Source organism: Cajanus cajan, chromosome 10 (genome assembly GCF_000230855.2).
Source record: "Cajanus cajan strain Asha chromosome 10, NIPB_CcT2T_4, whole genome shotgun sequence".
Classification (NCBI taxonomy): domain Eukaryota; kingdom Viridiplantae; phylum Streptophyta; class Magnoliopsida; order Fabales; family Fabaceae; genus Cajanus; species Cajanus cajan.
Genome location: NC_138526.1, coordinates 30,124,539 through 30,139,295, shown reverse-complemented (window position 1 = coordinate 30,139,295; position 14,757 = coordinate 30,124,539). Strand labels below are relative to the sequence as shown.

General features: G+C 30.1%; 1 protein-coding gene across 1 annotated transcript; it reads left to right on the top strand.

Annotated features, from left to right (window-relative positions):
* Positions 1–1,021: 1,021 nt before the first annotated feature.
* On the top strand, positions 1,022–6,491 carry LOC109818811 (G-type lectin S-receptor-like serine/threonine-protein kinase At1g67520). The gene is given in 8 exon segments (XM_020384338.3): positions 1,022–2,479; positions 3,924–4,031; positions 4,417–4,613; positions 4,694–4,904; positions 5,199–5,307; positions 5,309–5,431; positions 5,527–5,665; positions 6,146–6,491. Coding segments are annotated over 8 exon segments (2,370 nt in total). The 5' UTR covers positions 1,022–1,305; the 3' UTR covers positions 6,455–6,491.
* Positions 6,492–14,757: the final 8,266 nt, after the last annotated feature.

The following is a 14,757-nucleotide window of genomic DNA, read 5'->3' as shown; positions in this document are numbered from 1 at the left end:
TCATGATCTTCAAAGGAATAGTGATATAAATGTTCAACAAGTCTGCTTAAGTGACAACCTAGCAGATCTCTTTACAAAGTCACTTCCAAGAAAAGTTTTTGAACAATTGATACACAAGATTGAACTCCATCATCTTAAAGATTGTATGCATGAGGGGGAGAAATAAATATTTATGAATGATGTACTCTTTTTCCTTCACTAGGTTTTTATCCTATAGGATTTTTCCTAGTAAGGTTTTAACGAGATACATTCTAAATATTGGACATCCAAGGGGGAGTGTTATGAATAATAATTAGTGGCTTAATTAGTGGATGTCAATATTCATTATCAATCATTACCATTTATATTTACATTATGTATTATTCTCTTTATTGTGTAATTGTTCAGTTACTACATGTACTTATAAATAGGTTAGTCCTCTCCCAAGGATAATACATCAATCAGATTCTTTTCTCCATCTCATATTATCTTATTTGTTCTCTCTATTTTTCTTTATTTTATAACACTAATGAGATTTTTTTTTATTTTTATAATCATGTTATTGTGTGAAATAGACATTGACTTATTGATAATTAATCTTTGTTGAAAAACTTAACTAAATTATTTTTAGTTGATTATCTTATTTCAATCACATTTTTTCATTCAAAAAATTTAAATTTGAGAATTTATTTAAAGAGATTAAATTTATTTCTTCCCAATTAAATAATTAGTGGTAGATATTATTAAGAGAGTTATAATAAACTTTGTTTAAAGAGATTAAGTTTAGTTCTTATCTGTCCAAGAATTAGTGACATATATTAGTTATAATAAGAGTAGAAGAAAAATCGTTATGTTAAGTTACAAAGTAAAGGACAAAAGTATTCTTTGTCCCGTCCCTCAAACAACAAAGTCAATTATCTGCATCAATCTTAAACACCACCACTTTTTACTCCCTTTATATTAATGGTCGACTAGATACAATGTTAAGAGAGGTAGAAATCTAAAGCAGCAGAAAAATAAATTAAGAAAAGGCTCTTGTTACTTTACGTCACTTTCTCTGACAAGTTTCTACATCTTAGTGCTCCACTTGCTTCCTCCATTATAGCACACATTACAATATCATTACAGCAAAATGTAGCAAATCATGCTAGTGTGGAATGATGAAGTCCACAATGATGTTCCACCAAAGAATAGTATATATAAAATTGATTTTTTAAACTTGAGTTTTAACTTACGTTCTTCAAAGAAATAATCCTCAACTCAAGTTCTCTGCATATATCTCATGGTGGCTAGCTGCTATCTTTAACAAATCTGAAGTCTACAAAGATGTTTCATATGAATGATGTTAAAATGGCCATGATAGTTACTTTGTTATGGTTGTGTCTGCACACTATCGCTTATGCATTGGTGAATAACAGTTTAAGGCCAGGGGAGACATTAGATCACTCAACCACACTATGCTCACCAATGCACAGGTTCTGTTTGAAATTTGGACCTCTTCAATTTGACCCCACTCATACCTACTTAGTGATTCGTAACACACGCACTCCAACCGGATATGCTGATTGGATTGCCAACAGAAATGACCCTATTGACAACAATTCTGGGGTGCTTCTAACACTGAATCATTCAGGTGCTTTAACCATCACAAGTCAAGGTGGGAACCCCATAACTCTCTTCTCACCTCTTCTACCTACCAAAAGAAATGTTGCTGTCACACTTTTGGATTCTGGGAACTTGGTCCTTGGAGAATATGATGCTAGTGGATCCATGAAGCATGTGATGTGGCAAAGCTTTGATCACCCTTCGGATGTGTTGCTACCTGGCATGAAGTTAGGGGTTAATCACAAGACTAATCATACATGGTTGGTTGTGTCATCTTTTTCTACTAACAACCCTTCTTCAGGTTCCTTTGCTCTTGAATGGGAGCCAAGGAATGGAGAATTGGTCATAAAGAGGGGAGGGAAGATATATTGGACAAGTGGTGTTTTGAAAAACAATAAGTTTGAGAATGTTCCAGGGCATATGCAGGTCATGTATGAGTACAAAATTGTCTCAAACAAAGATGAGGAGTCCTTTAGTTATGCAAGTCACAATGATCACTCCCAGTGGGTGCTGTTTAGTAATGGGAATTTGCAGGATACAGAAAATGGAGATATAGCTCAGACTCAAAATTGCTATGGCTACAAAACCAAGGGGGGTTGTGAGATATGGGAGGACCAACCCATGTGTAGGCATTTTGGTGATGTATTTGAAGTACAATCAGGGTACTTTGAGTTGTCTCAAGATAATGATTCTTTGGCTGAAGACAGGAACATTACACTGACTGAAATTGATTGCAAGGATTTTTGTTGGAGCAATTGCAACTGTGTTGGGTTCACAACTTATTTTCCCAATCAGACAGGGTGTAAATATTATTATGGAGGATGGGTGCCTACTTATGTGAAGTATGCTGGATTGAGTGTCAACATTCTTGTAAAGAACAACCAAAATCACAAAGGTATCACTTTTAGATTTTGTTTAGTTAGAATTTGTTTAAATACAAGTTTAGAAGTACTTTAAAGAGCTTCTCTTTTTGAAAATACTCTTTATTTTTATTAGAGAAATTCAAAAAAAAGGTTTCCAACTTATATCCAATCATACACTTAATTTGCTTGTCAGATATAAACCGTACTTTGCTAACGGGTGCAAATGACTTCAAATCGCTAAAACTTATCATCTGGATATTTTAAAGTTAGATAAACTTGGTTTATAGAAGAATTAGATTTTGAATAATTGAACACAATTAAGATGTGCGTTCAAATTAATTTCACTAACAAATTTATTGTTAGGGTTATTTTATGGTACTTGTCTGATTGTCCGTTTTGGGCCTAAGCCCTCACGATTTTGCTTTTGAGACCTAACCTTTCATGCAGCGGAATCCGAATCCAACCTACGGCTCTGATACCAAAGTTGGGGTTATTTTATAGTATTTGTTTGAGGGGATATTTTATGAGGGTTATTTTATAAGGTTATTACACAAACATACTCCACAATGATGAGATATTGTCCGCTTTGGGACTTAGCCCTCACGGTTTTGCTCTTGGTTATTACCCAAAAGACTTCTCTATCATTGAAGTATGTTTGTATTATATAAGTTGTTACTTTTTGTCTTATTTTATCGATGTGGGACTTGTTTGTATCCCAACATTTATTTACGGTGCATGGTGTAAAATAGTCAGGCTCTTAATCTTCGAGGAGAACTGGTTTGGTCTGTGTATTTCACATAATTCAGTAAAATTTGAATACCAAGTAGAGTTTGCAAGTGCATTTTCAAGATTCTTGTTAGTGATATGTCCTTATGGTTTTACAAGTGACAATGGACAAGCTAGTTTCCTATATCCTATTCATTCCTCAGACTAAATTTTTACTTCAGTCTTGAAAAAAGTAATAAACACATTAAGAAAAAATAAAACACACCAACATGTTAGGTCAAAGAAAACATGAAAGAAAAGCTGAAAAGACAACTATTAACACAAGTTGCTCTTCATCATTTTTCTTGCTCTCAATTCTTAATTTACAATTCCTACCACTCAATTTCATGCTAGATTAGAATATGTCTTATCAAAGTCAAGGAAAGGTTAAAGTGTAACTTCTAATGCTTTAACTTCGAATTTCAAACTTAGATGTCAATTTGATTCAATTTCATAACCAGTGTCAAATTTCTGAACACATCATCCTGAGCAAAAGGACTAATGAAGATAGTCTAAATTTAGAAATACTCCATATCCCAGTTATGTTTTTTAAAAGAGTATTTATTAAGTGATTGTGTGGCATTATAACATCAAAACATTGTAGTATAATACTTGCTACAGAAAATGTAATTCAAGATCCTGAACTCTAAACAAAATCACTGATGATATATATTAAATTAATTTATGATTGGTGACGTTGATATAATACAGATATGAAGAAGTGGATTATAACTGGTGTTGGTGTAGGATCAACTTTACTCATAATCGGCCTTGGCATTTTCTGTATAAGAATAAGGAGAAGAAGAGCTGCACGTCAAGGTACTTACTTCCAAGGAACAATTTTACTTATAAAGGCACTTTTTGTTTGGATGAATTCACCATAAGCACTTATAGGAGAAGAAAATATGAAGGAAAAATGAAATAAGCTTTTTCGTAGATTAAAATTAACTTATGTATAAGCTAATTTGTAAAAATTCTCTCATATTAATTTCTCCAAAAACTCTTTAAACTTGTGCATAAACTAATTTAACCTTATAAAGAAACTAATTTCATTTTTCCTTTCTCATCTCTTCTCTTATAATTTCAATTTTACTTGTGGAAAAATTTATCCAAACATGTCCTAACATTTTTGAGTCATGTTTCAAGCACTTGTTTTTCTTTGATCATAAATAACCTCATTTTGCCACGTTTTTGTCTCAAACAGAGAAGAGAAGCATAAGGGAGAATGACATGCTTAATTTCATGGTGTGTGAGAGATCTAACAGTTTAGCTGAACATCAAAATGAAGTGAAAACTGGGAATGCTTTAAGAATGTTCAGTTATGCATCAATCATGGCAGCTACAAAGAGGTTCTCAGTGGAAAACAAGTTAGGAGAAGGAGGCTTTGGACCTGTATATAAGGTGATTACTTAATATCCTAAACATTTTTCAAGATTACTTCCTGAAAAGAAATCAATAATATTTGTTGAACCTCCTTTTAGGGACTGTTAACCCAAAGAGAAGAAATAGCGATAAAAAGACTTTCAAAAGGTTCAGGGCAAGGGGACATTGAGTTTAAAAATGAATTAACTCTCATATCAGAACTCCAACACATGAATCTTGTTCAGTTGTTGGGCTGCTGCATTCATGGAGATGAGAGAATGCTAATATATGAGTATATGCCTAACAAAAGCTTGGACTACTTTTTATTTGGTGAGGAATTATTTTTCTCAGTAAAGCAAGAACATACTATTTCAATCCTTTTTTTCTTCATAGTCTTGCTAATGAGTGCCCTTAAGGCATTGATTAAAAAATCAATGTGTAGAAAGTTTCTACTGAGAACTATAATAAAGTTATGAAAAGAATGTTAGATACATTTTTCAATAAAAATTTTCTACTTTTGATTACTTAACCGGTGTCTTTAAGGACATTGATTAGCATTTTCCTTTTTCTTATATTTTTTATTTCTTCTAAAACACTAATTATTTCCATGTTAACAATGGGAAGATTCAACACAAAGCGGAAAATTAGACTGGAGAAAACGTTTCAACATAATTGATGGGATTGCACAAGGACTTCTCTATCTACATAAGTATTCAAGATTGAGAATTATACACAGATTTGAAAGCAAGTAATATTCTTCTTGATGCAAATATGAATCCCAAAATTTCAGATTTTGGCATGGCTAGAATTTTCACACAAGAATCAGATATAAATACTAAAAGGATTGTTGGGACATAGTGAGTAAGCTTAAAGTATCCTATTGTTACTTTTACCAAGTGCTTTGTATTCATTTATGATCTAAAATCATTATGTCCTATGTGATATTATGCAGTGGTTACATGTCACCTGAGTATGCCATGGAAGGAATTTTCTCTTTCAAATCTGATGTTTATGCTTTTGGAGTCTTGCTGCTTGAAATTATAAGTGGAAGAAGAAACAATGTTGAATGGCCACTTAATCTAGTAGGACATGTATGTTCTCCCTCTTAACTATATTTTTTTCAAAATTATGTTATTGGCACAAAATATTTATTAACTTTGTCGATAATTAATTTTTATCGGAGAACTTCATTGGCCACGTTTTAGTGGAAGATATTCAATGAGTTAATCACTTATATACTGTCCGTGTAAAAAAAATTTACACTGACAACTAATTATATCTTTTTATTGTGTCATGTCACTGTTAAAAATAAATGTGTTTACAGTAGCATGGCACAATTAAAAGATATAATTGGTTTCCGGTATAAAAAAACTTTACACCAGCAGTGTCTAAGTGATTAACTCATATTCAATACTTGAACTTACGACCTTATTTAAAGAGATCGAATCTAATTTCATTTGGACCAGTAAATTATTAGTTGATTACTGTTGCTATTTAATCAAATTAAAGCGGGAATTCTCTTTTATTATGATTGGCATATAATATGTTCTTTTTTTCTTCTATTGACATAGGCTTGGGAGCTATGGAAACAAAGTCATCCACTAGACCTGTTAGATCCAACTTTAAGAGAATCATTCAATGAAGATGAAGTGTTGAAATGCATTCATATTGGTCTTCTATGTGTAGAAGAATGTGCAGCTGATCGTCCAAACATTTCAGAGATAATAGTCATGTTGACAAGTGATATTGCCTCATTTCCATTACCAAGAAGACCAGCATTTTACCGTGGAAGAAAGCTGGTTGAGGAATACAGTTCTTCTCTTGATAATGAAACTCTTTCGGTGAATGGTTTAACTGTTACAAGCATAGGTGGAAGGTAAATCTATTAATGAATGCATAGATTCAAAAACTTTAGTACTTTTTACTTTCTTCATAGATTAAATTGTTGACAAATGTATTCTAAATATTTTATTGTCCAATTCTCGTTCGATCAACTTTTAAGTGGTGCGACTCTCTTGAAAACAAAATATAAAAAATAGAAGTTTATGATTAAACAAAATATAATGGTTCAGAGTAAAAATTTGTAGCATCATAAATATAAAATGAATAAAAATTGATTTGATATATTTGAGTTATTAACTTAATTTTTACACCTAGTGACAATGTTTACAACAAGTATTTAAATATTAAAATTGATTAACTCTTAATTAGATAAAACAAATAATAAAAATAAACATCATTTGTTTATATAATTTATTTTTTTAAAATATAAATAATTTTTAACCAAATTTACAAGAGAAATAGAAAACTATAAAAACTTTAAAATATGAGTTAATCACATATACACTGTCATTGTAAAAAAATTTACACTAGCAACTAATTATATCTTTTAATTGTGTTATGTCACTGTTAAAAGTAAATGTGTTTATAGTGATATGACACAATTAAAAGATATGATTGGTTACCAGTATAAAAAACTTTACACTGACAATGTATAGATAATTAACTCTTAAAATATTTAATTATGAGAATGAAAAAAACTCAAATACCAACAGATTCAACATCATCACATCTTGTTATTTTCTGTTTTTAACAAGAGAAAATTCTTCGGCAGGGTTTATGGACATCCACGTGCATAGGTAATCGTTTATTTTGCATCCCCATCAACATAACTGGTATCAAGATTGTGGTAATATTCTATGCACGAATGCATACCAAAATTTGAAATTTGATTTCAAAGTGCTGATGAGATATTAGCATTCAAAAAAAGTTGACTTAATATAATACTTATCAGTGAAAATCATATTTTATGAATAAAGGTTAATTTTTATTTATCAATTTTGAGACAATAAATTATGTTCATACAACAAAAGATAAGAAGAGTTGAGTTATGATACTTTAAAATTTTGATAATTGATCATGGTAAACCACATGCAAACAAAGGACAACCATTATATATATTAATAATTCTATAATTTTAAAATATATTTATATACTATAATTAGATTCGTTATTCATGCTATGTTCGAACTATTTTGATAACCCATATAATATAATATTTAATCTTCTTTTCATTGCAATAATTATTATATAATTTGTATTAATTTTTATAGGTTATATAACATAAATATTTTAGGCGAATTATTAATGCAAATGAATAATTTTGTATACACACACGTATGTATATATATATATATATATATAATTTTTTATAATTGGTAATAACATTAAAACATGAAAATAATTAGTAATAAGTAATAATATTAAAATGAAAATCTAATAATAATAATAATAATTAGTAATCATTTACATTATAATCAGTAAATAAAAAATAATTATAATTATTAAAATGTTTTTTTATCTAAATTTTATCTTTTATTTTGATAAATTTGTTTTGATATATTTATTTTTTAATTATTTTCATTAATAATTTATTTTATAATATTTCAAAAATCTAATAATAATTAGTAATTATTAAAATATTTTTGTCCAAATTTTATCTTTTATTTTGATATATTTGTTTGTTTTTGACTATTTTCAGTAACAGTTTTGATATATTTATTTTTAAATTATTTTCAGTAACAGTTTATAATATTATTTTTATATAAAAATATTTAGAAGAAAATTATTAGAGAATAAATATTTAGAATATAATTATTGAAGGAAAGTTTATTAGAAAAAATTATTAGAAGAAATTATTGGAGAGAGATTTTGGAGGGAAGAAGTTATTTCTTTTATATATACTATAGATAATAATGTTATTAGTATTAAATTATCAATAATATTATTAAACAAAAATATATAATAATTTTTTATTTAGTAATTGGTCACTAATATATGTGTAATCTTGATTTCTTTTTTTTAAGATATAAAATGGTTATTTAATCTTATTATTTTAGTGATCAACTGTTGTTGTCTTGGAGTTAAGGGTAAGTGGTTAAAATCTCTTTTAACAGTTTTTGTGATTTTTTTTTATTGTTTCCTATTTTTACAATTATAACAGATTTTTTTTTTTTAATTTCTTTAACCATCACAAGTCAAGGTGGGAACCTCATAACTCTCTTCTCACCTCTTCTACCTACCACAAAGAATGTTGTTGTCACACTTTTGGATTCTTGGAACTTGGTCCTCGGAGAATATGCTAGTGGATCCATGAATCATGTGATGTGGCAAAGCTTTGATCACCCTTCAGATGTGTTGCTACCTGGCATGACGTTAATTAGGGGTTAATCACAAGACTAATCATACATGGTTAGTTGTGAAAGATTATTTCATGATATTTGTTTAAGGAGATATTTTATAAGAGTTATTTTTATAAAATTATTTCACACACAATTTCACAATGATGAGATATTGTCTATTTTGGGGCTAAGCCCTCACAATTTTACTTTTAGTTATTAGTCAAAAGATTTCTCTTACATTGAAGTATACGTGTGTATTTTATAAGTTGTTATTTTTTTTTCTTATTTTATCAATGTAGTACTTATTTATATCTTAACAGGTTGTGTCATCTTTTGCTACTAACAACCCTTCTTCAGGTTCCTTTTGCTCTTGAATGGGAGCCAAGGAAAGGAGAATTGGTCATAAAGAGGGGACGGAAGATATATTGGACAAGTGGTGTTTTAAAAAACAATAAGTTTGAGAATGTTCCAAGGCATTTGCAGCTCATGTGTGATTATAAGATTGTGTCAAACAAGGATGAGGAGTCCTTTAGCTTTGCAAGCCATAGAGATCACTCTCAATGGGTGCTGTTTTGTAATGGGGACTTGCAAGATGCAGAAAATGGAGATATTGCTCAAGCTCAAAGTTGTTATGGCTTCAAATCAATGAGGGTTGTGAGGTGTGGGATGACCAACCCATCTGTAGGCATTTTGGTGATGTGTTTAAGGTTGTATCAGGATATTTTGAACCTTTGTTGTCCCCTCCAAATAATCCTTTTCTTGCTGAAGACAAGAATACCACACTAACTGAAATTGATATTGCAAGGATTTTTGTTGGAACAATTGCATCTGTGTTGGGATCACAAGCTATTTTCCAAACCAGACTGGGTGGAAATATTATTATGGAAGATGGGTGCCTAATTTTGTGGAGTATGATGGACTGACTATCAACACTCTCGTAAAGATCCACCTAGATCACAAAGGTATCACTTCTTTTGTTTAGTTAATGAATTTTAATTTGTTTAGATGAAATTCTTAAAAGTATTTTTTTAAAATAATCAGTAAAAAAATTAAAATATTTTTTTATAAGATAAAACTAACTTATATATGAGTTAAAAATAAGATTAGACAAATTTAATAAAAAATAACTTTTACAAATTAGTTTATGCATAAGTTAATTTTAATTTATAAAAGAATTTATTTATTTTTTTTTATTTTTCTTTTCTAAAAGTTTTTTTATAGAAGTTTATCTAAGTAGACCCTTTGTCAAATACAAATTGTACTATGTTTATGAGGACTAAATACTTTAATTATCAAACAAAGGCATGTTTGAATAATTTTTTCCACAAATATTTCTACAAGAATAAAAATAAAAAAATGAAGTAAATTTTTTCATAAACCAAAATTAGGTTAAACATAAGTGTTTGTAGAAGTTCTAAAAATTTGTTTTTAACTTAAGTATAAATTAGTTTTAATTTATAGAAAAATATATATTTTTTTCTAAAAGTACTTATAGAATTTAGTCTCATTTGTTCCAAAGTTGGGTATAGCTAATATTAATAGAAATGGATTTTTGAATCATTAAATGGAACTGAAAAATCCATGACCATGGTAGGACAAAGTTATACCGATGAAAGCGTGAAAACAAAATAAGAAAAGTTGATACTACGTACGATAAATGTTATACAATAATATATAAAAAAAAGTCACTAGTATATATCTATTTGCATATAGTTACACATAATTTTAGTGTCGATTTTGAATGTAATTTAATAACATATTTTGTGTATCATTATAGTTTATATATACATTTTTTAACAATATACCAACATATATTATATATATTGTGTGGATAAAAGTAGTCTTTAATAATAAATATTGTTTTCTTATAAAGTGTGTGTCACTATATGATAATTTTTGTATAGTGTGAAAGATAACAATTAAAACAAGCTTTTATATATATATATATATATATATATATATATATGAGTAGGGTTCAAACGACACCGGTGTAACTTTTACTAAGTGTTACACTGCTCAATAACTTTAAATTAAATGTGAATTTTGTAAATCTAACCGTTAGATTAAAAGTTCTTGAGCGGTGTAACACTTAGTAAAAATTTTACTGATATCGTTTGAACCCTCCTATATATATATATATATATATATATATAACTACTTATAAAACAAGTTGCACTTCGTTTGTCATACTCGCGATGTTTTCATCTACAATTCCTACCATGTAATTTTATGTAGAAAAGAATCTTATCGTTATTTCTATCAAGTTTTTTTTATATTTTTTTTCTGATCTAAAAGATAATTTGTCTTATACATATATAGAGGAGAAATCTGTTTACTCTAGGAATAAGTCTATCTACACTTACTTTGTTCAATAACTTATGTTTTACATCAAATTTTAACGATCTAACTGTTGAATTTAAAGATTTTAATGCATAAATCAAGTATGCAAATTTTTAAAAAATTTGAAAACCATTTGATACTTCGTTTCATTAATTCAAAACAATGTATAAAATGATTTTATGATTATCCATCAATTTCAATTAATGAAATGAAGTATCAAATGATTTTCAAATTTTCTAAAAATTTGCAAATTTGATATATGCATTAAGAACTTTAAATTCAACGGTTAGATCGTTAAAATTTGATTTAAAACATGAATTATTAAACGGAATAAGTCTAAGTAAATTTACTCTTGAAATAAACGGACACTCCTTATATATATATATATATAGCAATTGTTACATGTCACCCAAATATGTCATGGAGGAAATTTTCTCTTTCAAATCTGATGTCTATGCTTTTAGCGTCTTGCTACTAGAAATTATTAGTGGCAAGAGAAATAATGTTGAATGGCCACTCAATCTAGTAAGACATGTAAATTCTCTTAAGTTATTATTTAATTATTATCGTTATTTAAGATTTGTTTGACTAAACTTCTCTAGAAACACTCTTAATAAATTAAAAAAAAGGAAAGAAAAATAAAATAAACTTCTTCATAAGTTAAAATTTGTTTATACATAAGGTAATTTATAAGAATCTTCTTCTATTATTTTCTCTAAAACCTTATTTTTAGTTTATAGAAAAATTTATTTCAATTTTTCTTAGGTTCTATTTTTTTTCTTCTGAGTGTTTCTGTAAAAATTTATTCAAATAGACTCTTAATCAAATTAAAGTAGAAATTCTTGTTTATTTTGTTGGCATTTGATACAATGTTTTGTTTTCTGCTTATGAGCTAGGCTTGGGAACTATGGAAACAAGCCCTTGCACTAGACATCTTAGATCCAACTTTAAGCGAATCATTCATTGAAAATGAAGCATTGAGATGCATTCATGTTGGTCTTTTATGTGTAGAAGAATGTGTAGGTGATCGTCCCAACATTTCAGAGATAATACCCTTGTTAACCAATGAAGCTGCAACATTTCCATTGCCTAAAAGACCAACATTTTACCATGGAAAAATGTTCAATGAGAAATACAATCCTTATGATATTAATGAAATTTATTCAAATAATGGTTTAACTATTTCCGACGACATAGATGGAAGATAAATGTATAAAATGAATGCATAGTTATGGGTGTTAGGGTTTTTTCTTTAACTTGTTTGAAATAGATATACTTATCAACAAAAGTTTATATATCTTGTATATTAGGATATTTTCACATGTATCTCTACATTGATTTGATATTGTTCACTTTGAATTTATATTCTTATGATTTTGTTACCTCGAGTTCTACTTCTATCGAATGAGAGGTCTAAATATTGTTGCTTTTTAATATTTTGTTAGGATCCTTCTTTTATCCTTAGCCCTTAGGTTGTATTAAGCCTGATATATATTGATGGAAGGTGGCTTAGTTCCATGCACGCCCTTGATCTTGGTTCAACAAGGAGACTCCAAAATGGTGGAAGAATGGTGGTGATGTTGGCGGAAGCACAAAAGAGGATGGTTTGCTCAAGGTTGTTTCATCCAAGTGTAGGATGAAACCTATGTAGGGTTTTGCTCTCTTAGGGTGGAGATGGGAGGAGGTTAGCCAAAGGCAACCTAGAAACTAGGGAAGAGTGGGTGTTTAGGGTGGTGGTGGTCACGCTCAAGGGGAGGAAGGTGTTTGGTGGGGGTGTTGCTCCTTTTGGCTAGCTCACTTCACTAAGGAGGGTGAAGGCCAACCAAGGAAGGCCAAGCTCAACTCACTCATGGTGGTTAGGGAGGAGGAGAAAGGAAGGGCCGTGGAGTTCCTAGAGACTATGGAAGAGAAGTTGAGGCAAAAATGCACACTCAAATTCAATATGATCCAAAGTATGTACAAGGTGATAGGCTAGGGTATAAATAGGAGTGCTAGCATCTAGGGTTTCATTTGGTGTTGCATTGGCCGAAATTCACCAAGCCAAATGCACACTAAATGAGATGCAAATTAACCCTAGATGCTACTTGGTGGCCAAGTTTGGCATCTAAGGGTTTAGGTTGGCTACAACAAGATGCATGATAAGTCTATGCACCTTGGCCCTCCAATTGGGCCTAAGCCTACCTAACACCAAAATGTCCAAACAATGCCACTAAGTGTGCGTCACCCTCCTAATGGACACGCCTAGCCCATTTTGAAATTAACCTAAGCATCTAAACACCCCAAAATACAAGGGCAAAAATGGGAAATACAAAGAAATAAACCCTATGACTAAAATACCCCAAAATACAAGGGTAAAATTGGAATAAACCAAATAAATCCTACACTACTCAAAATTAGTCATAGCATTGGACCATGTGATGGGTTTCACATGAAGTACCATGGATGGTCCTCCATCATATATATATATATATATATATATATATATAGTGTATCCTTCTACAAAAAGTGTGAATGAAAATTTTGAATGGTCTTTCTATTGTAGTTTTTATCTTCTTCTTAACTCTAATGATAACTTTAGACTATTTTACATTAGTATAGATATTAGCTTTTCTATCAAATGATACTTTCATCTAGCTTACTCTACCTCCCATGAGTACAAATAGTCGCCAATACTTAGGGGTTCATTTCAACAACCTCTATCACCATTGTTATGGTGGTCGTCACCATTGATGCCACCACAACTATTGCCCTACCTCGTAACTCTACACCATCTTTCTTACTTGTGCAACCCCAACCCTACTCATGACTGTCATGACCACATTCAGAGTCACCACTACCATACCAACATTTACTGATGAAACCATGCCTAGTGACCAAGTCCAAAAGGAACTAAGAGGAGTGGGTTAGGCTTTAAGGAAGAAAGTCCAAGCTTTTATTGAGTTGTGAGTCATTTTTTACTTTTAGTAGTCTACTTTCTCCTATTAGTGTATATTTTTATTTATCAATATTTTCTTAATTTTGACCTTATATTTTTTACAAATAGTATAGGAATCTATTTTCTTATAATTGTTTAAGGGTGTAGTAAGTAATTTATGGGGGTGCAACTAGTATTTAGAGATATGCTTATTGGTCTTTCTTAAACCATTAGAGAGTGGAGCATGTTGGCCCATGAAGTGGACGTCCACTTCTAGCCCACCCACTTCTGTCATTAGTTTAAACAAAACCAAAGTCATATGTTTGACACACTAGTCACACTTTTAGCACCTTGCCATGTGGTTATGCTCTCATGAGCTCTTCTATATGTATGATATTGACATCTAGTCATACCTTACACACCTTGTCATGTGACATGCTCTCATTGTATCATTTAGGTCTAGAATGGTAACATTTTTAAGAAGGAAATTCAAATTCAAATTGTAACTAGAGTTAGATGACTTGAGTACAAGTTAACCTAACATTGATTACATGTAATCATAGTTAGCCCAACCTGCACCAAAAGCTACTAAACTCCATATTTACATCTCTCTTGTGTAACTTGTCACTTTTGATGTGAATAAGAATTAGACTTCTAAAATTCTCTCTTCAAAAGCTTAGTTTTTCTCCGTGGAGAACTTCTTCTTTAATAAATTTTATCAAGGAATTTCACCTTATGGCAAGTTCAA